This window comes from Panicum virgatum, chromosome 8N (genome assembly GCF_016808335.1).
Source record: "Panicum virgatum strain AP13 chromosome 8N, P.virgatum_v5, whole genome shotgun sequence".
Lineage (NCBI taxonomy): Eukaryota > Viridiplantae > Streptophyta > Magnoliopsida > Poales > Poaceae > Panicum > Panicum virgatum.
The window spans coordinates 33828100-33852129 of record NC_053152.1 but is presented as its reverse complement, the minus strand read 5'-3'; the positions used below and the strand labels follow the sequence as shown (position 1 = coordinate 33852129).

The 24030-nt window shown below is 43.5% G+C and overlaps 2 protein-coding genes and 1 long non-coding RNA gene across 8 annotated transcripts; all 3 read right to left on the bottom strand.

Annotated features, from left to right (window-relative positions):
• Positions 1-2223: 2223 nt before the first annotated feature.
• On the bottom strand, positions 2224-5416 carry LOC120684448. Of its 3 annotated transcripts, XR_005679301.1 has the most exons (7): positions 5280-5416; positions 3891-5189; positions 3562-3811; positions 3404-3483; positions 3283-3333; positions 3096-3221; positions 2224-3021 (listed from the first exon to the last, which is right to left on the bottom strand). XR_005679301.1 is itself a non-coding variant. In XM_039966310.1 (5 exons), exons 2-5 carry the CDS (start codon positions 3677-3679, stop codon positions 3096-3098), a joined length of 375 nt encoding a protein of 124 aa, XP_039822244.1. In that variant the 5' UTR covers positions 3680-3811; positions 3891-5416; the 3' UTR covers positions 2224-3095. The 3 variants fall into 3 exon arrangements, 1 of the variants encoding a protein (XP_039822244.1); XR_005679300.1 differs by having other exon boundaries at positions 3891-5416; XM_039966310.1 differs by having other exon boundaries at positions 2224-3221; positions 3891-5416.
• Positions 5417-6557: 1141 nt separating this feature from the next.
• Positions 6558-8864, bottom strand: LOC120686041. Of its 2 annotated transcripts, XR_005679938.1 has the most exons (4): positions 8793-8864; positions 7830-8677; positions 7575-7735; positions 6558-7494 (listed from the first exon to the last, which is right to left on the bottom strand). It is a non-coding gene; the product is annotated as an uncharacterized LOC120686041 (long non-coding RNA). The 2 variants fall into 2 exon arrangements; XR_005679937.1 differs by having other exon boundaries at positions 7830-8856.
• A 4246-nt stretch (positions 8865-13110) lies between these two features.
• On the bottom strand, positions 13111-23163 carry LOC120685724. 3 transcript variants are annotated; one of them, XR_005679710.1, is made up of 4 exons: positions 19167-19398; positions 13521-16693; positions 13341-13396; positions 13111-13251 (listed from the first exon to the last, which is right to left on the bottom strand). XR_005679710.1 is itself a non-coding variant. In XM_039967800.1 (4 exons), exons 1-3 carry the CDS (start codon positions 23122-23124, stop codon positions 13377-13379), a joined length of 1470 nt encoding a protein of 489 aa, XP_039823734.1. In that variant the 5' UTR covers positions 23125-23163; the 3' UTR covers positions 13111-13251; positions 13341-13376. The 3 variants fall into 3 exon arrangements, 2 of the variants coding, with proteins under 2 accessions (XP_039823734.1, XP_039823735.1); XM_039967800.1 differs by lacking the exon at positions 19167-19398 and adding an exon at positions 22042-23163 and having other exon boundaries at positions 13521-13887; XM_039967801.1 differs by lacking the exons at positions 13111-13251; positions 13341-13396; positions 13521-16693; positions 19167-19398 and adding exons at positions 21136-21405; positions 21495-21550; positions 21675-23163.
• Between the last annotated feature and the right edge of the window lie 867 nt (positions 23164-24030).

The window sequence follows — 24030 nt, the reverse complement described above, 5'->3', positions numbered from 1 at the left end:
TGATCAGTAGCTTGCAGAAGTTGCTTTCTAGGGACTCTTGCCACATATCAAGGAGAAGTATGTTTCTCAAGAGTTCTACAACATCAGTCAGATGGCTCACAAGATGACAGGGGAGGTCAAATCCTACAAGCAGAAGAGGAGTAACTTTCAGAAGAAAGTTAACTTTGCTGATTACTCAGATTCCTCCGACTCCGATGATGACTAGATACTAGGATCGGCTGAGTGGGTTCAGAACAACAAGAAGCCGATCTCATGCCCATTTGGCAACAAGGAACCCGAGAATTATGGGTTCGATATTATAAAGGCTGACAAAATCTTCGATCTATTGCTGTCAGAAGGTCAGATCAAGTTGAAGCCATATCACAAGATCCTGACAGATCAAGAGTTTAAGAACATGAAGTACTGCAAGTGGCACAATGCAACTTCTCATGATACAAATGAGTGCAAAGTGTTCCGTCAGCAGATATAATCGGCTATCGAACAAGATAGGCTCAAGTTTGAGACACCCAAGAAGCCAATGAAGATAGATGGGCACCTATTTCCTACTAACATGGTAGATGTTGGAGGAAAAAGAAATGCATTGCAAAGATGCTCACCTCACAATCGGCCAAGGAATCTAGAGCTGTTGATCCTAAGGCTCAGATATCGGCCGATGAAGCTAAGGGCAAGGAGCCGCGGGAGAGAGCTGAAGGGTCTGCAGCACCAAAGAAGAAGGTCACGTCCTAGATGTTGCTGAACAAGTTCCAGCGTGACCAGGAAAGGCGACAATATAGAGAGGAAGCTGTGCGGCATCATGAAGGGCATTGGAGGTGTCCTTTCTTTGTGTAAAGTTAGGAGGATGGCTTGACTCTACCGACAGTAGATAACTGTCCAGAGTGCAACGGTTTCTACCGTGAAGACCGATTGTACAAGAAGCCACGATTCAACCAGAGGTCTCGAGGGCCGATCATCAGAGAAAGGGATGATGACAGACGCATCCCTGTACATGATAGGCTGGGGGGCAGGGTTTCAGTACATGATCGACTGGGGGGTAGGACCAGGCTACATGATCCTGCAGGAGGAAGGATTCCTGCTGATGAGCGAATCGAGCAGATGGCTAATGCTCGAGTTCCGGATGAATACCCACATCATAGGGATCCAGAAAAAGTGCATGTTCATGATGATATTGATCGGCCTCAGTGGTGTCCAGCGGGTTTGACCAGATCACAAAAGAGGCGAGTTCAGAGGCTGCATCAGATAGAGTTGTTGGAGGAAGAAAGAAAGGAGGCTCCCAAGAAGAAGGTAGTCAAGTCTGAAGTTTGGCGTGTCAAGCCAAGGGCTGATAATCGACAAAGTCCAAGGTCATCGGCTGCACCTGTCAATATGGTTTTCATGTTGCCCAGTGAGTTCATGGCACCAGATAGCGATGATGAAAAGCAAAGTTTGGAAGAAGCTGTTGCTCAACTGTGGAACCTATACCAGCTACTTTCGAAAAGCCGGAAGATGAAAAGTGCAAATATTTTAAAGTTTTGTTCTTGAAAGGGTTTGTTGATGGTAAGCCTGTAACAAAAATGTTGGTCGATGGAGGTGCGGCAGTGAACATAATGCCGTATGCTATGTTGCGCAAGCTTGGAAAAAGCAATGGAGATCTAACCAAGACGGACATGATGCTCAAAGACTTTGAGGGAGTTGTATCTCCAGCTGTTGGAGCATTGTGTGTTGATTTGACAATCGGTAGTAAGACCCTTCCTTCCACTTTCTTTGTTATCAATGGTAAGAGCTCATATAGTTTGCTGCTGGGGAGAGATTGGATTCATGCCAATTGTTGCATACCGTCTACTATGCATCAGTGTCTTATACAATGGATAGGTTATGTTGTTGTAGTCATTTCCGCCGATTCATCATTCAGTATTGCATCAGCAGAAGCTTGTGAATGGAGTTATGGGAGGATAAGTTGTTTCTCTGGTCAAGCATGGGAGACAGAGTTCTTGAAGATTGCTGATTATGAGATGTCGTCAAGTCAGACAACTAAGTCTACAGATGAGTCTTGAACGGCTATGTGTAAAGCCGATGATTTAAGCATCGGCTAGTTTTGAAAGTATAGCCGACATGTTAGATGACGCCTTTAGAACAAAAAATGTAAGAGAAAGCTGATGGTGTTTCCATAACATCGATTACTGGATGGCCGATATATTTTTGTATCGACCTTAGGACAATAAAATCCAAATATATAGAAGGTGGAAATGTGCGTTATGAGACAAAATGTTATGGAGTTGATGACTAGCATTGTTTACATTACATTGGCTAAAATTTCGGCATCACCACAGAAGGATAGGGAGCATGTTACAATGATCCGAGAGCACTTTGGATCTCCACTATCGCATACAGGCGAATATTATTAGCTTCCTGGACTTCCTTGTTATCAGCTTCAACAGAACCAGGGATTGGTTGAAGACTCTTATGAAGCTGATAGGCTTGGTGAGCTTGCTCGTGTTTCTCTGCTTCGAGCTGTTGAAGTGCAGATGGAAGCTGAGACAGTTTGTTGTTCACATCGGCAATCTCTTGATCTACTTGTTCCAGCTCTTTGGCGAGACATTCTCACTTGGCCTCTAAGTCTCTCTTGGATTGCTCCATTTCTGCTTTGGACTGGGTCAAGGAGACGACCTTTCCATGAGTCTCTTCTGCAAAACTTTTCAGGTCGACCCTCTGTTTGATCGTTTGCTCTTGATGGAGCTGATCAGAAAGATGCTTCTGAGCCCTAAGGACTGGAATCTGATGGCTCTCGATATATGCAGCAGGGTTCAATGCTTCTTCGAGAGATTTTGGGAGGCTGCCTTTCAGAGATTTTAGGATGATACGAATTGGTTCAGCATCCTGGACAAGTTGGCCAATGTCCTGATTCAGAAGTTGTAGAATTTCTTGGAGTTTGGCCTTGATGTCTTCTGATAGCACTGATGATTCTGTCGATGATATAGCTTCATCCTCTCCTGTAGTTATTCCAAGCTAGAAGGAAAATAGGCTATTATCCGGACTGTCCTGTGCCTGACGAATAAGAAAGATGATTAATTAGATTGTTGCCTCTTAGTTTGAAAGATCTGTTAAGGAGACGGCATCACCTATTTCAGACGAGTTTCATCAGCGTTCGGTGCAGAGGAAGACCTGAGTGACAATGTTGGGATACCGGTGTCAACAGGAATATCCTGTGGTATGATCGGCGACTCTTGCATGCCGATTGTCGTTCCCTGAAGCAGTGAGTCAGAATAAAGGGGAGTAAACTGGAAATGAAAAGGAGGTGGATATTACCTGAACTGACGAAGAAGTTATTCTGGCCCTCTTAGAAGGAAGGCATTGAATCTGGTTAAGAAGACAGATGTTAGATGACATCTGGAAAGTTATAGGCAAACATAAGCGGACGATGGGTTACCTGAACTTTTGGAGATGTTTGGGAGATGATCTCTGGGATATCCTCCTCATCTGCTTCTGTGGATGGATCGACAGTTGTGTCTTTGGATGCCGATCGATAAGTATGGTCAGCAAGATAGAAATCGTAAATGAAATGAAGGATGAGGAATTATTTGTTACCTTCTGATGAAGAGGAGGAGGCATTTGTTGGTGCATCGGCATCTAGTGCTGATGTGATGGCCAAGGTTTGGCTGGAAGAACCTGGGGTCTTGCGGGCCGGTTTCTTGGTGCTAGTCATCTTACGCTTCTTACCAGCGGCAACATCAGCTAAGGATGGTGCGTCCTATTCGATGAGAGGATAGTTGGTTGGTGGGGCATAGTTATTCGGATGTCCGCTTTTGCTGATTGTTGAAGGAGTGGCACTTTCGGCCTACCAAGGTAATTGTTAAAGCACAGAGAAAAAGAAAATATAAGTTGAAGGTGCAACAGAAAGGTTTTTTCGTACATACCTCATCATTAGTGCCTTGGTTCCAAACCTTTCAGCCGGTTGTAGGCAAGGGCATTGTCGATCGTGTTCCTAGCTTGGACTTTATCGGCAAAGTAAAGAAGGGGTGGTACTCGGATAAATCCCAATTGCCTGGCTACCACTGATGGATAGTAGAACTCATAGCCAATAGGACTTTTTCCAGATGTGAAATTGGCAGGAAGAATTTTTGGAGAGATGATTTCTTTCATAATGCTGGTGGCTTCTTCATCATCCTTCCAAGAGTCAAGATGGAACTTGAATGGATTCTCATATTTCTTGTTGTCATCATGGTATGCAAACCAAATGGTGGAGTCCTCGGTGAACCCATTGTAAAAGCAGTTGAAGAAATCAGTTTTGCCAAAGATGTTGGAGTCATTGGCAATCATTTTGGCTACTTCACCGAATGAAGTACATCGGCGCGTGACTATCTCTTCTTCCTTCGGCAAATTATTCTGATGGGAAAGATATTTCTTACAGCTTAATTCCCATGGTCTTATGCATATACATGTTCAACCATAATTGGATAAACCACTAGGGGCCTCTAAGGTTAGAAATCGGTTGATTGGCCCTAAGTTTGACCGATACCTGATGAAGCAGGTGGTAGACCGATCCAAGGAGGTGTTTTCCAAGAGGGACTGGATTTCCACCCGCTAAGGTTTCGGCCATCTCGAGGGTATTATTTGTTGGGCCGGCTATTTTTCCACAGAAGATGATCTTCTCGAGCCACATGTTGAGGAAGGTTGTGTGCTCTCTGAATGATACAGCCGGTTTTCGTGTTCTTGGTGATGTACCCTTTCCACCCGCCGATGGTCCTAGCCTCTATTCTGAAGGAAGCTTTATCCAGAAAGTCGAAGGACCAATCGAAGGCAGAAATGTTTAGGCCAGTCAGCATCATGACATCTAACAAAGTTGGGGTCATTGGGCCATGACCAAACAAGAAGGCATTGATAGCATCAGACCAGAAGAAGGAAGCCGATATAAGCATCGGCTCATTCTTGATCATCTCAGATAAAGATAAATCCAGACACTGGCTAATGTCATATTGTTCCCAGACGGCCCAATGAGCATTTGCTACTCTGCGAAACCAATTCCTCCACCCGGGGGTAACGTTCAGCCAAGATCTGAAAGCCTGGGACCAATCTAAGGTCATGTTGGAAGCCTTATGGGGGATTCTACCGGTTTCCAGATTGATTATACTAGTTGGGTCAGGGTTGCCCATAGGACCCAAACAGATCATGCCGGGTTGTTCGGAGAAGGGGATGATGGTGGAACTCCTAAGGGCCTAAGAGCCATGGCGGTAAAGGAGGTAAGAACGATTGTATGCCACAGATCGAAAATGACAGCGTGAGGAGGAGGATAAAAGATTACTTACCTGAGGGATCTCAGAGATAGAAGTCATCACGAAGCTTGGGTGGGGTCTTGTTGCCTAGGGAAGATTCAATCGGAGATTTGGAAGTGGCGGAGCAGATGAATTCTTGAGGAGAGAGAAAAGCTTGATTGCAGGGTGTGGGCTGGTAAAAGGGAAAGGGGAAGAGTGTGTTGCTGTATTTATAGAGTAACCCCCCTAGAAAATGGGATTCTAAGTTAATGAGCCGTTTGTGCTGGATTCGAGGAATGGCATGGAGCGCTTTTCTAGCAACTATTTGAAGGAAATAATTGCGGCTGAAGAGAGAATTTTGGAGCAAAAGGATATTTCACTCAGAAACTGGGGGCATGTGTTGACACCATTTTTTGGCATGCGTCAAGAAAATAACGAAGGAAAGAAATGCCAGTCTAATGAACAGCGGTGGTACGTGGAGAAGAGGATCGGTCGCGATTTGTTACCGATTGGGAGTCCCAGCAGTTGGTGAGAAGATCTGATTCGGGACAGTACTGATTTCGAAGGCGTTGTTTTTTATCAAAAATAGTTTCTTCGAGATTGTATTTTGCCATAATCGGCTAGGACTTTGTTAGCGTGGGGTATAAATATGAGCCCCCGGTCGTTGTAGAAGATTGATACACATCCACCAAACAAAACTTTACTCTACTTGCAATTTACTTTTCCATCGGTGGCTTCGCCATATTTTTCCTTTTTTGTGAGTTCTTTCAAGCTAATCAAAGATGTCTCATATTCGAGCGACTTGGTTTGCTGGTAAGTTTTTATTTACAGAGTAAATCTGAGCTTTAGCTTCTGGGTGCATCACTGTGGCTTCATTCAGATCTATTCAAAAGTTATCGAATTTATCTAAGCTTTGATCTCGGGCGCATCGCTGCTTTCTCGTTTAGATCTATTCACAATTTATCCGGCTTAGCAATCTGTTTAATTGGCTGTAAGCTCTCTGGTTATAATGTTAAATCTTGAAAAGCTGATTAGATCGGTTGTAAGCTTAGCTTTGCTTAGATCCATACATTCATGGGTTTTTGCACTGTTATCTGGCATGTGTCGGTTTAAGATCTAGCCGTCTAGTTGCATACCAGTATCGGCAGCTCCTTGTCGATTCCTCTCAAACCGCTTTTAATACACACTTTTTATACCCGATCTGCTGTCATTTTCTGTATCGGCAGAGCCTTGCCGATACTACGCGTGAGAGTTATTCAGAAATCCAGTCGATACGCTCTCGTATTTGATGGTTTGTTGTTTCCTTGTCAATTTACTGGTCAAATTGACTGGCATGCCTTGGTTTGAATCAAGTGCAGTCCGAGCTTGGCGTACGAGGCTCTCGGGCTTTGGTGTGTGATCGTTTCGCATCAACAATCATATGCCTTGATCCTAGATTTTCTTGGTCTCCCAGGTTTCCTTCCCAACTTGGGCTTGTTGATTTTGTAGCCTAAATCAACATGTGGCTAGCTGTCTTTGGATGTCATTGGATTGAATGTACATGCATATGTCTTTTTGAACCTATCAACAGAGAAGTATCCATGGACAAACTCATCCATTTGTACCTTCCTACTGAGCTTTGCAATGAAAGCTAATGCATGGCTGCACGGCTTTCCAGTTACTTGCCAAGCTCTACAAGTATATGTTTTTTGCTCCAAGTTGACGGCATGCCTAAATCTATTCACAGTTACTTCAGCTGTCCCAGACCCACATATAAGTCCCTCATGGTCCTTGATTGACTTGGATTTCACATCGAGAGTTTTGGTAAAAGATGGGATGATTATTCCTTGCATATTTCTACCAATCTTCGCTCTCAAAACAAATTTCTCGATGATCATTTGTCTTATCCTATCATGCATATCCACAATCTAATAATTCTTGGTTTTGGACACCCAACTATTGAAACATTCAGATAGATTGTTATTGGTGTAATCTACCTTGCATTCTTCGCTGAATTTGCTTCTACTCCACACATATGGATGGTTATCATCCAACCATGAAAGTGCACTGGGATCCTTCTCCTCTATCTTTCCCATGAAATAGTTGAATTTGTCAATTGTAAAGCTCTTGGCATCACACCACATATTCATCCCATAAAACTCACTAGTGAATCCATTCTTCTTCATGTTCTTCCACAAGTGCCTCATGCACTCTCTATGTTCCACTCCTAGGTACACATCGTCTACAGCTCCCTCTATTACTTTGCCCGCATCAGTACTAATGACCAAACCTGCATGTGCACAATTTATAGCATGTAAGACAACAAGGTACAAAATGATGCCAAACTAAAAGATGTCAATCTTTGCCTACCTGTAGGAGTACCAATTGCTTTCTTGCAACTCCTTTGGACCTATTTCAGGATCATCTCTCAACAAATCCACCACTCTATCAGCTACCAATTTATTTGTGGCCATTGTTCCGCCATAATTATTGACTGAACCACAAGTATGCTTTGGGCCACTTGTCTTAACCTGCATAAACAGCCACATATATAAATGATTTATGAGTCAAAAAATTAAAAACAGCCACAAAAAGTAGGGTTTTGTTAGTTAAAACATGAGGTACCTTGCAGCCAATATACTTCTTGCTTGTAGATGCAAAAAACTTCTAGTTGCAACCACTGGCAGCACTCTTGCATATTGCTCTAAATCTGGTCTTGTCCTCTTTGACAATCTCAAAAAGCATGATCGTTCAATATAGCACGGTGTGTAACTGCAGATTTGCACTGATCAACATCCAGAAAGAGTACATCAACATCAATACAAGGAGCATCAACATCATATGACAATGGGGGAGGATTAAACTCGTCATCCTGATCAACTATTTCACCATCAGGGTCAAACTCAGGGTCAGAGCCTTCATCATTAGAGTCAGAAGCTGCAGCCAAATATGTGTCATAGCTGCTATCACTAGCTGCCACAAGTGAATCTGTGTCTGAGTACATGCTCTCCTCACCGACACCTACACTGTCATGTGTGGTTGTCTCATTTTTGGATGTGGATTTGCCTCTCACATTTGTGGCTCTCTCAATTGTGGGTATTCTATTTCTTACGGAAGCGTGACACCTACGTTTCGTTGGTGAACACTGCAATGGTCCCTCAAAATCATCTATCTGAGCAACAATATGAACTGTTCCTTTGTCAACATTGAGATCAAAACACTCAAACAACTGCTCATCAGATTTTATCTCAATAGAGTCACTCTCCAACTCACACCACAAAGATACATGTTGCTTTGAACCCCACATGTAGTGTTCAGCAATGAAGTTAACTAACTGCAACATCCCAAAACTATGTAAGTGAATAATTTGTGTTGGCAAAGTTTTAACCTGCCGCCAAGTTTTTAGCCCCCCATCAGGCAAGCTGGAAAAAGACCTTACTCTAACTACCAATTGCACATCTCTGTGATTTAACCTGCAAATCACAGCACCGAAATCTGAAGTTAGCTGAATCTATCTAGAGGCCGCATCTAATTCGTCCTACAAACAAATTTCAATCTACACGAACTGAATCAAACCATCGATTTTACCTTGATTCTATCATGGTGTATACTCCTCCCCTACTACTTCTGCCTGCTTGCTACCTCCCATGCACTTGCGGGCAGCACCCGCCCCCCCCCCACACGCTTAGCCCCACACGCCTGCCTGCTAGTGCTGCTGACGTCCGCGCCCCCACGAGTAGCACCGCACGCGCCGCCCTCCACGAGCAGGCGTCCGCTGCCCCCACGCACAGCACCGCACGCGCGGGCCCGTGCTGCGGCCACGCGCCGGCCTGGCGCCACGCCCACGCGCTCGCGCCGGCCGCGCCCGCTTGTGGGGCACGCAGATCCGCCCGGCTCCTCCCCTACACACCCCCTGCTAGGGTTCCTTCATGGTGTCTACTCCTCCTCCCCTACTACTGCTACTTGCTTGCTGCCTCCCACGCGCCTGCGGGCAGCACCCACCGCCCCCACGCGCTCAGCCCCACGAGCCTGCCTGCTGCTGCTGACGTCCGCGCCCCCCACGAGTAGCACCGCACGCGCCGCCCTCCACGAGCAGGCGTCCGCTGCCCCCACGCACAGCACCACACGCACGGGCCCGCGCTGCGCCCACGCGCCGGCCTCCTCGTGCGCTCTCGTGCGCTCGCATGAATTAGTCTCGCGATTAATCATGGAGTAATTAGGTTCATTAGATTTTTCTCGCGATTTACAATCCATTCCTGCAAAAAATTTTGTAATTAGACTTTATTTAGCACTCCGAAATAGTAAGATTCTGTGTCCAAAAAATTTGGCCAAAAAAATTAAACGAGCCCATAGTACATTAGTACTGAAATGCATTAGCATTTGGAACCCCAATAGAAGAACGAAGAGTTCCCACTTGCATAGGGAGGAAACAACTATGTGCATCGATCCTGCAATCTAAAGAGAGAATTTTTCCGCTCTAGGATTCCATCCAAAAGAATTGATTAGTCAGACGAGCAGCCAATGAGGCTCGCGATCTCATGACTTAGCAGGGAAGGAAAATGGCTTCCCTGCACATCGTAAGGTACGAGCTCTTTCTGACTCGCTGTACTGCAAAGCATCTCGTCCAAAGCAAACAGCTATACGGACTCGGCATGTCCCAGCACTCTTTTGAGTCCCTGGACCGAAGGTACCAGGAGAGCCTTTATTTTTCTTTCCTAGCGTGAACTTTACTATATGAATCTTTTTTTTTGTACCAAACTTTACAAAAGTCAGTGACAACTGAAAAAATTATGGATTCCCATTGATCGTTGTAGGAGAAATTTGGAGCAGAATATTTTCGTACCAAGTGCCTTAGGAAAAGCACAAATGAGCCGAGGTGGCTTCTTACATCCTACCAGCTTTAAATCACCACGGCCAACCTTTTTCAATCGTCCTTAACCTGTAAAAAGACAGGTCAGTAGGCCGCGGTCTTCCACTAACGCTGATCAGCCTGTCACTAGCATGAAATCAAGATCGAGTACTGCATTTTGAAAGCTAAGCAAAGAGATCGGGAGCCGTGAGGGACCGAAACCGGAGCTCAGAGGGGGTGAATGGGAGCCGATCAAAATTTCTCTCGAAATTGATCCGTCGGCCTATATCCCGAAAATCACCGCAAGCCCTCAATCTAAGGTATGTGAGAATAGCTATGAACTAGCAATCTCACAGCAGCACACCCTAGGAAACTTCGCGGAAGCAAAACGAAACAAATCGCAGAACTGTCTGCCTGGACCGGTCTAACCGGTGCAACGGACCGGTCTGACCGGTCGTGGTCTAAACAGGTCTTGACCGGTCTGACCGGTCTTGCCGTCCGGTCTGACCGGTGCCACCCAGAAAAACCCGTGAACAAGACTTCAAAAGGAGAATCTCGAGCAAACGAAGTCCAAATCCAGCGAAACTTGGAGGACACCTCCGCAACTAACATGCGAACATATCCCCAAGAGATCTTTCCCAGAAGATCAATGAAACTTGAGAATTTGAGGGAAGATCGAGAAGGATCGGGGTTTCTCAAGAACTCAAAAACTTCAATTCGTAGGAACTCGTGATTCCAGATGGTTTGGCACGTGGCTAGGGGTACGGGAATCACTACAAAGAGCTCTACGAACCGTCGCGATCATGTGCACCAAATACAAAACGAAAATCCATCACAAAAGAGCACAAGAGGGACGAGATTGGATTGATTCAAAAGCCCAGAAGGCACAAGGAGGATAGGGTCCCCATTCCCAATCAAATCCAATACAAAGTCTCACGAATCCATAAGCAAATCCTATTCTAAAGAGAAGAACGGGGAGAGAGACACAGGGGCGGCGGCCTGGGAGGAGCAGAACAATCCACGGACGGAATACAAAAGCCGCACTAACCTAATACAAGTGAAGGGGTATTTATACCCGCGGAGACCGGTCAGACCGGTTCCATGGACCGGTCAGACCGGTGCCAGGGACCGGTTGGTCTGCAGCATCCCTCTGTACACGATCCCATCTGACGACTGAGGTTCTTTCTTCGGAACAAAGTCTTCTCCACGATGCCGCCATCTTGATGAAGATCTGTTCCACGGTTTTGGAAGGTCCGTGAAACCCGGGTAGATGGCCGGTTTTGAGAAAACCGCCAAAACTTCTCGCGCGGGAAGATTCCCGCCTCCATGCCGTGGCCCTAGATGCCGTTCCTGCCTCGGCCTTCTGACGGCCCTAGACGCCCGTCACCTCCTCGCTGCGGGCGAGGAGGTGATGGGCGTCTAGGGCCGTCAGAAGGCCGAGGCGGGAACGGCGTCTAGGGCCATGGCGTGGAGGCTGGAATCTTCCCGTGCGTGGAGTTTTGGCGGTTTTCTCAAAACCGGCCACTTACCCAGGTTTCGCGGACCCCCCCCCAAAACCGTGAACCGGATCTTCATCGACATGGCGGCATCGCGGAGAAGGCTTCGAGTCAAAGAAAGAAACTCCGCCGTCGGATGAGATCGTGTACATATTTCCGGTTTTTCCCCTACGTGCGTTTTAGTGTCTAGTTTGAGTCGAGGGTATTTTGGACCCCTGCGTGGCCACCTTAAATACCCCTCACCCTTCACCTCTCTCTTTTGAGCCAGCCACAGACAGAACACACGCCACCATCCACTTCCTGGCGCCACCCCTCTCTCCCTCTCGGTTCCCTCTCTCTCCTCTCTAGGACTAGGGATTAGAGGTATGGATTCTTGAGTTTTTGTACTGAGATAGATCGGGAAAGGAGGCCCAATCCTCCTTGTGCCCTCCGGGGTTTTGAATTCAATTCAATCTCGTACGAATTGTGCTTTGTTTTGGATGATTTCGATTTTCCTTCGACGAATCTTGAGCACGAGATGATGGGTTGTTTCTTGACGATTTTGTGACTCTGTTGGGTGCTCTTAATCCATCTTGCATAGCCCTAAAACCTTCGGATTCATGAGCTCCTTCAAATTGAATTTTTGGCGTTCTTGAGAAAACCCCAATCTTGCCTAGGATTTCATCGATTTCTCCCAAACCATGGAGTAATTCGTCGATTCCTTCTGTGGATGTGTTCACAAGTCCCTTGTGATCATGCCTGCAAAATTTGGTGAGATTTGGACTTGATTTGGCCTCTCGATCATCGAGTTCTTGGAAGAACGCGGTCTAAAAATGTCTTTGGACAGAGTTCTTCTGAGCACCGGTTAAACCGACGCTTGTGCTCATTGGCGTCGGTTCAACCGGTAAGTGGGTTTTTCCTGTGTTAGGGTTTTTTGTTGCTCACTTGTTGCACCGGTGTTTTAGTTCCCCCTAAGCATCGGTTCAACCGGTGCATGTTTCCAGCGTGCTGTTTTTGATCATTTGACCGGCGTATAGAATTTTCATAGCGTCGGTTCATCCGGTGCATTGTTGGATTCATTTTGCTCTCCTCTGGACAACTGCACCGGCGCATTGGAGTTAAAATCGTCGGATAAACCGGTGCCTTTTAGTCCATTTTGAGGTCTCTCTGGACAACTACACCGGTGTTCGTTTTGGATTTTGTCAGTTTATCCGGTGTGCTATCGTCGGTTGAACCGACGCTGTTTGAACCATAGCATCGGTTTAACCGGTGAGTGCTTCTTCTCTGCTGCCGGCTCTGTGACGTCGGTTGAACCGGTGGAGTATTTCTTCACACGTCGGTTTAACTGGTGTTAGTATACCGTGCTCGTTCTTGTGCTGTTTCTCGTGTTTGCTTCCGCGCTTGATCACACTTGTTCCTAAGGTTGTTTTGTGTTTGTGTAGCTTCTCCATAGCTACAACGCACTTCATCTAGGACGTTAGGGTCGGGTGTTTATTTGGAGATTATAAGCCGAGCTTTTGTTTGCAAGAATTTTTTATCGGCTCCCATTCACCCCCCCTGTGGTCGCCTTTTCGGTCTCTCACAAGAGGTTCGAAATCCACGATTAAACTAGCGATAACAGTTTAGCATTAAGAATAATATTAAGTCTAACAGAAGACAGCAAGACAGTCACATTCATGAGCCTCCAGATGCAACACCAGATATTTCATAAACCATCAGGAACCTGCCAAGACCATGTCTTAGTGTGAGCATAGCTGATGAAAACAAACGATATATGTTCATAGGAGGGGCATAAGTGAACAATTTACTGACCACGACCATATCCAAAAGAGCATATTCTGCAGAACACTACTTGTTCTTGCTGCCACCTGTGGATAGAGGTCGGAAATTGGAGTTGGGGACAGTGGTCAGTACTTCAGTAGGTTATATGATTATGACACTCTGGTCAAGTCTAAAAGCACATTGAGAGGATTTAGTTTTCAGGGCACATACCAAGCATTGAAGACTTCAGAAAATAATCATCTTCAGGGAACAGCTGCAGATTCTTGGACCTCAGCAAGAACCCAACAGCAGCATCCTGGAAGTCCAGTAAGCTTCCAAATTTTATGAGTTCAGCAAGCGACGGGATCTGATCCGCCATCTCAAAGAGCACTCCTTTAGATATCTCGTCTGCAAAGTAGGTTGCAAACTTAATCTTTTCTTCGTAGTTGGATTCACCATCGCTGCTCTGCATGTACAACTTGGAATTCTCCCTTTCCCACCGAATCATTCGGCAGTCCTTCACCTCCACAACCTCTCCAGATGACAAGCTTACACTATAGCCCACTGTGATAGGTTCATCAGTCTCTTGGACTGTCACATGCCTGCCTAAAACATGCTATACAAAATTAGCCTTAACTATGCCAATCTTATTTTAGAGCTTTCTGCAGAATTGCTCATATATGTAAGAGTGAAAGACATAAAACTAATTGTGTATATTTATATCCACACACTCTTACAAAATCTTGTCTGAAAAGTACCTTAATTAAATAAACATGTTATTATGGTGTTTCTATCTTTTAACACCTTTTCCAGTGGACCTCCCCTGGACTAAAACTAATAAAGTTTTATCAAGCATTCCGGCTTGTCATGCTAAGTCAATTACTTATAGGGCTTAGCATAGAGCTTCAAAACTGATACCTTAGGAACGTCTTCCTATTTATCTTATTCTTAACTTTATTCTTATAACGAAATTTGCTATATCATACAAACAAAACAGGCATGACTGTGTATGCATTCATATGTTGTCACTTTAGAGTCTTTCTTAACATACGCCCTTTAGTGACAAATCCCAACACTCACTATGGCTCCATCTTAGTATTATGCTCCCCCAAAAACTAGGAACGCATTCTTACTTTAGTCAGCTTATGGAGAAAATATTCACCTTAGAGTATCAGGATAATTATTAATCCACCTTTACTTTATAAAATGAATCATAGTTACCTATGAACTTAGCATCTTAGTTTCCTTTGGAATCACATTTCAAAACTTATAGACCCATTACAGCCTATTGCCTTGACTCCATCAGAAAATTGCCATGATATGAATTGTTCAAAATTCACATCCATTAATCTTAAAATAACTGAGGCTATTACTTTTGTGCCCAAAACTTAAATTGTCATTAAACATTACGTATCTCCGTCATGGTTAAACAACTAATGTAAATCCTCAACAGAATTTGGATGAAAATTGGAGAAATACTTATGGCACGATATATATATCAAATCATATAGATAGATAGACATATATCTCATCTCAAGTTATCGATATAGAGAAAACTTATCCTATATCTCATTGAGATTTTCTTCTCTATTTCCTTCCTTCTTTGTGAGCTTCCATTGAATTCTAAATAATCAGAATATTAGAAGTGTCGGCCCTTAATCCTATATCTCATTAAGATTTTCTCTATTTCCATCCTTCTTTATGAGCTTCCATTGAATTCTGAATAATCAGAATATTAGAAGTGTCGGCTCTTAAACTTATCTGAAATAATTCACAATGGTAGCTCTTTTAATATTTATCTTGGCACGACAAAAACTATAACACTGATCAGCTTTCTTTGCTATCCTAGCCCACCCCAGCCGTGGCTAGTTAATAAACTAGAGTAGCAAAGCTATGATTAAATGTTCACAAAACCGCCGTGGCCAGAATCATGAACACAACTATACTTCAATCATCTCTGATCCAAATTGAACTAATCCACAATAGCGGTGCCCAGAAAATGGATAGAACAACAGGACCTATGAAAATTATCCCGTACCCAGCGGTGGCCAGAATAAAAAATAAAATCACACTTATTTGAGACAATTGGCTTTCCCATCACAATGGTCTTTGAATAATCATGTCTTAGCATGATAAAATTGCTCTTAAACTAACTTAGTAATCATATACAATGAAATGCAAATAAGCGCATGATAATAACCCTACGTTGGTCTGATTATAATCACGCAATAAGTAACAACTTGCATCACCGGTGGGCAAAACAAGCGAAACTTAGCTGAAACTCATAATTAAAATAACGGTGGTCAGATTTAATTACAAGTTTACTCTAAATAAATTTTCGCATTGGTTCCATTTATTTAGAGGCATCTCATAGTATATTGGTGTATAAGCACCAGCTAGTATTTTATACTTAAAACTTTATACTTAATTTTGCCATGAGCTTATGAACAATGAAATATTACGGAGAGATTTATAATAAATGTATCTTACAAGAGTAATTGTTTACTAGCTTTATTAATTGGAGCATCTTATGAATTGATGAGACATTTCACTCTCCCCTTCGAATTTGTGGTCCATATGTGAGTGTGCCACATATTCGACAAGGTCTCATCACTTAACTTATCTCATCTAATTCTCACGTGTTAAAATATTCATGATAAAATTATGAAAATTTCTCTTGTAGAGAAACAATAATAATAACTTAAAACTCGATGATATAAAAGATGATCACTTAACTTAGAGAAATATACTCATTAATGCAGAAACAAAAGTTTCATCAAAAAGTACATTGATATCATCAAACTAAATATTGAATCTACTAACTAATTCTAAATGATGCTCTCTACTGTATGAACTTCAACTTATTTCTATCAACTAATTATAAGAAAAACTCCCCCGACCTCATGGATCTCTTATAGATTGATTAATATAATGCTCCACACATGAGTCGAAGAGATTAATTCCAAAAACCTTAAACTCATAAGCTATGTCCAACATTTAATGTATGTGCTTTGCCAATCTGCCATGCCCATTATAACGTGAAGTGGTTAATCTTTTGATGAGGTAACTTACACAGACTTGCCTATGACTCATCTCAATTAAATAGAGGAAACCACAAGCAGTCTTGTCCTCATCATCATCAAAAACTCCCCTTATGCCATCGGAGATTGAACGCTTAATGATTCTTTTGGCAAGCTTATTATCATTCTCTCATTGCTCTAACTTGAAGTGATACTCATACATCTTCTCATCATAGTCCTCAATACCAGAAGTAGGAGGAAATGGCTTGACTGTATAGAGCACATAATCAAGCTCTAGAAACTCGAGAATGCCTTCTATCAACTTCCTCCATAAAGGAAAGTCAATGCCATTAAATTGCTTAATATCCTTCATGTAGCTTGCATCTAAAATGATAAAGCCAAATAATAATATTTAGTCAATATCATAATCTTATGACTTAGAATCAGCACGAGTTGAAAAAATTCCAAATGTCTTAAAGTGCTAATAGTGCAAGTACTTATGGGGACAATAATGCAAGTGATGCATTATTTAATCTTAGAGCATAAAAAATAATTCATGCATTTCTTATTAATCTAAGACATAGCTTATTGTGATGGAAAATCACTTAAGCTTGAAACTTATTAGAGAGCATCTTAATTGTACATGGTGGAAAACATATAATTTTTTTTCAGCTTAAACAATGCGAACTAATGCAATGTTCATCAATGGAAACATTAAGGCAAATACACTTATTCTGAATTTTTTAAAAAACTCAAACTTAAACAGTAAAATCACATAAATCATGAAGAGATCAAATTTCACTGTAAATATAGGCCTCATAAAACCTTAAACTTTACCATATATAATCAGTGCATAGAAACATTATTAAACTTAGTTGCACTGAAATTTAAACTTAATTTGCACTAAATGATAAGGCTTATTAGTCTTTAGATTCTTTCTCATTTAACAAGCAGATTTGACATTATGAATTAATTGTGCTGAAATAACAAGAATCACTTATAGCCCAAAAAATGAACTCATTATCAGTGTTAATTTTCTATAATTATTCTCATTATCAGTGATAATTTCCCATAGTTACTCTTAAATCAATCTTATAACATCAAAATTATGGGAAAATCACTATTCATACTTGAGAAATATCTATCATAGATAAAATTAAGCAATAAACTTATTTGCGAAATTATAAACAACAGACATCTCGAATATGAAATAAATACTTATGGGCATTAAATAAACATAAGGCTGATAATTATAAGTGCAACAGTAATTAATTAAAGCCTTTAAACTTAAATAGTGAGGAAATAAAACTTAAATCATTAAATCAGTAAATACGGAAGGCTTCAAAATTTAAACTGGGCTAAAAGACTCATGAAACAAGCCCAAAAACTCCCCTTCGCACGCGGGCCGAAAGTGCACAGCACAGCTAGTGCGGCCCAAATGGCGCAGTCGGCCCATGTGGCCCAGTTCGGCCCAATAACCAGCAAACCCAAACGCCGGCTAGATCTGAGCCGTTCATCATGATTTAAAGGCCACGAACTGATGTGGTACAGTATAAAAGAGTGAGGTGTGTCTGAAAACCCTAATCTCCTCACTACCTTTCCCTTCTCATCTCTCAGATCGAGCCGCCGCAACCCGCAACTCACGCGGCCATCGAGGCCCGCAGCAGGCCGGCGTCACCTCATGCGGCTGTACGTGCGCTAGCGGGCCGCGCGCTCGAGCTGCGTGCGCGCCGCTAGCGCAGGACCTGCGCAGGCCCCGCGGCAGCGCCGCTTAACGTGCTGGCACGCCGACCGGCTTGAGCCCGGAACCGCCTCCTCATGGCGTGTGGCCGCGTGGTCCACCGGCGCTGCACCTCCAGGCCATTCTGGCCCCGCCGCCAGGCCTCATGCGTGGGAGCTGCTTGTGCCCCGCGGCCGCTGCCTGATGCGGCCCTGGCCGGCGCTCGCTGCCCCACGCATGCAAGCCGCCACCTTAGGCCGCGCGCGCTGGTCCCGTGGGACCTGCCTCATGCGGGCCTGGTGTGCGCCGCCGGTCGGTGCGCCGCATGGGCCCTCCCGCCGGCACCGCGTGCGACCACGTCGCGCGCGGCTCCGTCGGGGGGGGGGGGCTCCACTGCAGTGCATGCTGATGACCGGCGGTGTGCAAGAACACCATGTCCAGCGCCTCATACCACGCAGATAAGTTAATCCCCATACTTTGGTCGGGTAAGGGTTAGGAAAAATTGGGGATTTCTTATGCGATCTGAAAATTTGCATTCCCCTTCTTCTAAATGCTCACTGATGCATCAATTTCATGGATCTAAAGACTAATTTGTGGAAAATTAACATGAACAGAGGCATGATTTTGGGGAAAAATTTAGCAGCAACCGTAAACCCTAACCTTAATTACTTGACTTAATCATGAACAAACTGATTTGCCTCGGACTAATCATGAATTAGCATTAAACATAATTATTTAAATCTACTCCGAGGCACTTAGTATGAATAGATCAAGATTCAACATAAAGTTGAACTAAACTGAATTAGATTAGATCTAATTTTGTAATCAGAAACATAATTAACCATGATTTAGATCTAATCATGCATTCATAAACTTAATTAAACATTAATTAGATCTAGTTGCATGCAAAAGAATTACTGCAGCAACCAAACGCATCTTGAACCGACAAAAACAGAGGCAAGAACGTGGCTTAAAAGATCAACAGAGGCTTAGAATGGCTCTGGATTAGAATCATGAAAGATCTAAGAAAGCTCTTGATACCGATTGTTAGAACTAATTAACCATAAAATAGGATATTAGCTTAGTCTAATCATGATTACTAATACTTAATGCGGAATTAATGATTTAAGGACTAACCAGAACCGGTAGTCATCATGGATGTCTCTGTTCTTGAAGATTTGCTGATGTAGATGAAGTAGAACAGGATGGATGTCGATGCAGATCGAGGGACACCATGCTTCCAAGCCTTCCAGCACCTTAGAGATCGGTTAGGTTAGGGATACGCTAACCTTGACGGCTTAACTCGTGAGTAATCACGAACCAGGGGTTTTTCCTTGGTTATATAGTGATGTAGGCTTGGGGCTGGGCCTTTAAATGGGCTGAGTTTGTCTCCCGATTAAAAGCAACTAACTGGGATTAATAATTGGATTAGGATTCGGCCTTTCGGCTCAATTAGATCTTGACCGAGGTCAATAATTCCAACAGCTCACTCGCTCAGGTCAGGATGGTAGGCTTTTAGAACATATGCGTTCCATATCCAATAGGACATAGGCCCTGTTTAGATTCCAAATTTTTACACCCAAAAATATCACATTAAATATTTTGACACATGTATGGAGTACTAAATGAATTTTATTTACAAATTTTTTTGCACAAATGGGCTCTAAATCGCGAGACGAATCTAATTAGCCAACTTAATCCATGATTTGCAATAGTGATGCTACAGTAACTATCCGCTAATTATGGATTAATCATGGAGTAATTAGGTTCATTAGATTCGTCTACAGTAACCATCCGCTAATTATTAATTAATCATGGAGTAATTAGTTTCATTAGATTCGTCTCACGAATTACAATCCATTCCTGAAAAAAATTTTGTAATTAGACTTTATTTAGCACTCCGAAATAGTAAATTTCTGTGTCCAAAAAATTTGGCCAAAAGAATTAAACAAGACCATAGTACATTAGTACTGAAATGCATTAGCATTTGGAACCCCAATAGAGGAACGAAGAGTTCCCACTTGCATAGGGAGAAAACAACTATGTGCATCGATCCTGCAATCTAAAGAGAATTTTTCCGCTCTAGGATTCCATCCAAAAGAATTTCGTCCACAAAGGCATAGTCAGACGAGCAGCCGATGAGGCTCGCGATCTCATGACTTAGCAGGGAAGGAAAATAGCTTCCCTGCACATCGTAAGGTACTAGCTCTTTCTGACTCGCTGTACTGCAAAGCATCTCGTCTGTGCATCGAAGTGACCCAAAGCAAACAGCTATACGGACTCGGCATGTCCCAGCACTCTTTTGAGTCCCTGGACCGAAGGTACCAGGAGAGCCTTTATTTTTCTTTCCTAGCGTGAACTTTACAATATGAATCTTTTTTTTTTGTACCAAACTTTACAAAAGTCAGTCACAACTGAAAAATTATGGATTCCCATTGATCGTTGTAGGAGAAATTTGGAGCAGAATATTTTCGTACCAAGTGCCTTAGGAAAAGCACAAATGAGCCGAGGAGGTGGCTTCTTACATCCTACCAGCTTTAAATCACCACGGCCAACCTTTTTCAATCGTCCTTAACCTGTAAAAAGACAGGTCAGTAGGCCGCGGTCTTCCACTAACGCTGACCAGCCTGTCACTAGCATGAAAGCAAGATCGAGTACTGCATTTTGAAAGCTAAGCAAAGAGATCGGGAGCTGGGACTTGTGTGCATTTTGTTTGGTTTCTCTGACCTTGTTTTTATCCATTTTTTCCTGAAATTTTCTCTACGATCCCTGTCTTTTCATCAAAAAAAGAAAATATGATTCAATTTCATCAGCAGGGCTGCAACTTAATTCTTACGGATACGCCTATCACAAAGACTGGCCACCCCAAAGTATCACAAAGTACCATGACATAAGTCGCAGCTAAATATATGGTATACGGCAACTGAGTTCTGGTGTTGCATCTTGAGCTGTAAAATATCTGGTATACCACAAAGTATCTGGGACTCATGTGCATGGCGTTGTGATGCTAAATAAGCCCATGCAATTAACTGGCCACCGCAACAAATTTCCTCAAAAGCTAAAGAAATCATTGACCAGTTATCTCATACAAACGCAACTCACAGAATGGGATCAGAAATCAACGAAGCACACACAAGACACTGATGATAATATTAGTACTTTAGTAGCACCACACTCGAGTGTCATATCACACATACATAAGCATATGCAGTGAAACAACTGACAAGTTTTGTTCCAAGAGGTTCTAAATCCCCGATTGAACTAGCGATAACAGTTTAGCATTAAGAATAATATTAAGTCTAACAGAAGACAGCAAGACAGACACATTCATGAGCCTCCAGATGCAACACCAGATATTTCATAAACCATCAGGAACCTGCCAAGACCATGTCATAGTGTGAGTATAGCTGATGAACACAAACGATATATGTTCATAGGAGGGGCATAAGTGAACAATTTACTGACCACGACCTTATCCAAAAGAGCATATTCTGCAGAACACTACTTGTTCTTGCTGCCACCTGTGGATAGAGGTCAGAAATTGGAGTTGGGGACAGTGGTCAGTACTTCAGTAGGTTATATGATTATGACACTCTGGTCAAGTCTAAAAGCACATTGAGAGGATTTAGTTTTCAGGGCACATACCAAGCATTGAAGACTTCAGAAAATAATCATCTTCAGGGAACAGCTGCAGATTCTTGGACCTCAGCAAGAACCCAACAGCAGCATCCTGGAAGTCCAGTAAGCTTCCAAATTTTATGATTTCAGCAAGCGAAGGGATCTGATCCGCCATCTCAAAGAGCACTCCTTTAGATATCTCGTCTGCAAAGTAGGTTGCAAACTTAATCTTTTCTTCGTAGCTGGATTCACCATCGCTGCTCTGCATGTACAACTTGGAATTCTCCCTTTCCCACCGAATCATTCGGCAGTCCATCACCTCCACAACCTCTCCAGATGACAAGCTTACACTATAGCCCACTGTGATAGGTTCATCAGTCTCTTGGACTGTCACATTCAAAAGGCAAGAAACCATCCCCTGCCTCTCTTCAGTAGGAATGTCAAGAGCAGGATGAGCAAGGTATGAGATAATTATCTGGAGCAAGCCAACCTTAATCACCTTGCTCGAATCAACTGTTCTGAAACGACCATTCTCTAACGTCAAAGAATCATTCTTTGTGACTGCTTTGGATATTTTCTGAACACCAATGTTACTATAGATTCTGTTAAGTCTTGCTCGAGACATGGATGGTAGGCTGGAAGAAGGATACCAGATGAAAAGTGATTGATGATGAAGCTTGTTGAATAAATCTGCAAGCAGTAGATCATCAGGAACGAACACATTCTCCTTGTTTTGTAAAACGATCTGGCCATTGGTACAAACTGGAACCTTGACACAACCAGAAAGAAGTTCCTCTGTTTTTTGGGTCCAGTTAACTGCAATGAACTTCCAGAAAGCGAAGCAATCACGTATAGCGAGCATGTTGACTGAGTTCTCCCATGTGGCCCATAATTTGCAATAGTCTTCAGAACAAGGTCCATGCCTCACACCGAAAGTGATTGAAAAGAAGTCAAGCAACTCCCTGTTATAATATTTGTCCAGAATATGTAGCTGCAGGCTAAAAAGATTGTTCTTATCATAAACAACACAGCTTCTTGAACTCACCCATTCTCCGCCCTGTGTTTCGTTTGGTATCCAATTCCAATCGCTGGCGCTGTTATCAGGCTTCCAATTATGTTTCATCAAGTACATGTAGATCCGGGAAATAGTAGTTCTATCCTTGTGGCTTCTGAGATGCCGAGCAATAAGATCTTGTCCACAACTAACATCAATGATCACTCCAATCTTCGCAAGGGCATCTTTGAATGAGGCTATCTCCGAACCATAGAATGCTTCATCGATGAAAGGGCCATCTTCCATGCACAAAGAAGACTGTCTCCCATCAAATAGGATACATTCATCAGGACATTTGTAGCCCATGGATGTCTTCAACCACTCCTTGCTAATCTTGTCCTGAAAGCTCTTAGGAGGTGCAGTTGCAGAGGCAAAGTAGTTCTTGATGCACTCAAGCAATGATAAGATGGTAGCTTTCGACATGACGGAAGGATCATCTGGAATGCTGAGGCCAGCAATGACAAATCTTCTTCAGTCTTCTGCTTTAAGACCATCTTGCTTTCGGCCCATAAATTAATCCTGTTAATTTATGGCGATAACACATGCCCCCCTGGTTTTCTCAATGATAGTTTCAAAACCAATCTGTCGCTTCATCTTCCCGTTAATGCTCATTAAACACACTACAACCACCAAGGAAGACGCAACGTCTCTGCAACTGGCTCCTCGTAGAACGTGAAAACTGCCGATCCGTCTTCCATCTATTCACTATTTAATCTCGCCCGAATCGGCTCTTCTCCACAGCAAACTCCTTCTTCCTCCCAGAGCCAGTAGCGCAGAAAACCCCAATCCTCCAGCACCAGCAATGGCGATCTCTTCCTCCTCCGGCTCCAACTCCTTTTGAGATTCCTCTTCTCCCTCTTCCTCTTCTTCCCTTTCCGCCTCCTCCATTGATCCTACTTCAGAGAGCCGAGAGCCGACCCCTGAATGGGACCCAACAGCAGCCTACAAGGCGCTGGCTCCTCTGCACTGGGATGTAGAGGAGTTCGACTTCGGGGTCGCCTCTGAGGAGGACGAACCCATGACTGAAGGAGAGGAAGACCTCCAGTTCCTCTTCCAAGAGGAACTGGAGAGCAGTGAAGACGACGCCTTCTCCTGGAAAGGAGCCGACTCCTCCGAAGAGATCGGCTCTTCTTCCAGCGACGATACGGCGGCAGGAGGAAACCCCAACCAATTCCTCAAAGCCCCCATGGAGGGAAGCAAAGAGGGAAGCAGCAGCAGCGGCGGGCGAAGCAGCAGCAGCGCTGAGGACGATGGCAGCAGCAGCGACGACGACGGCAGCGGGATGTGCCGGCCCGAAGCCCCAAGCGTCGTAGGTACTAGGTACCTACG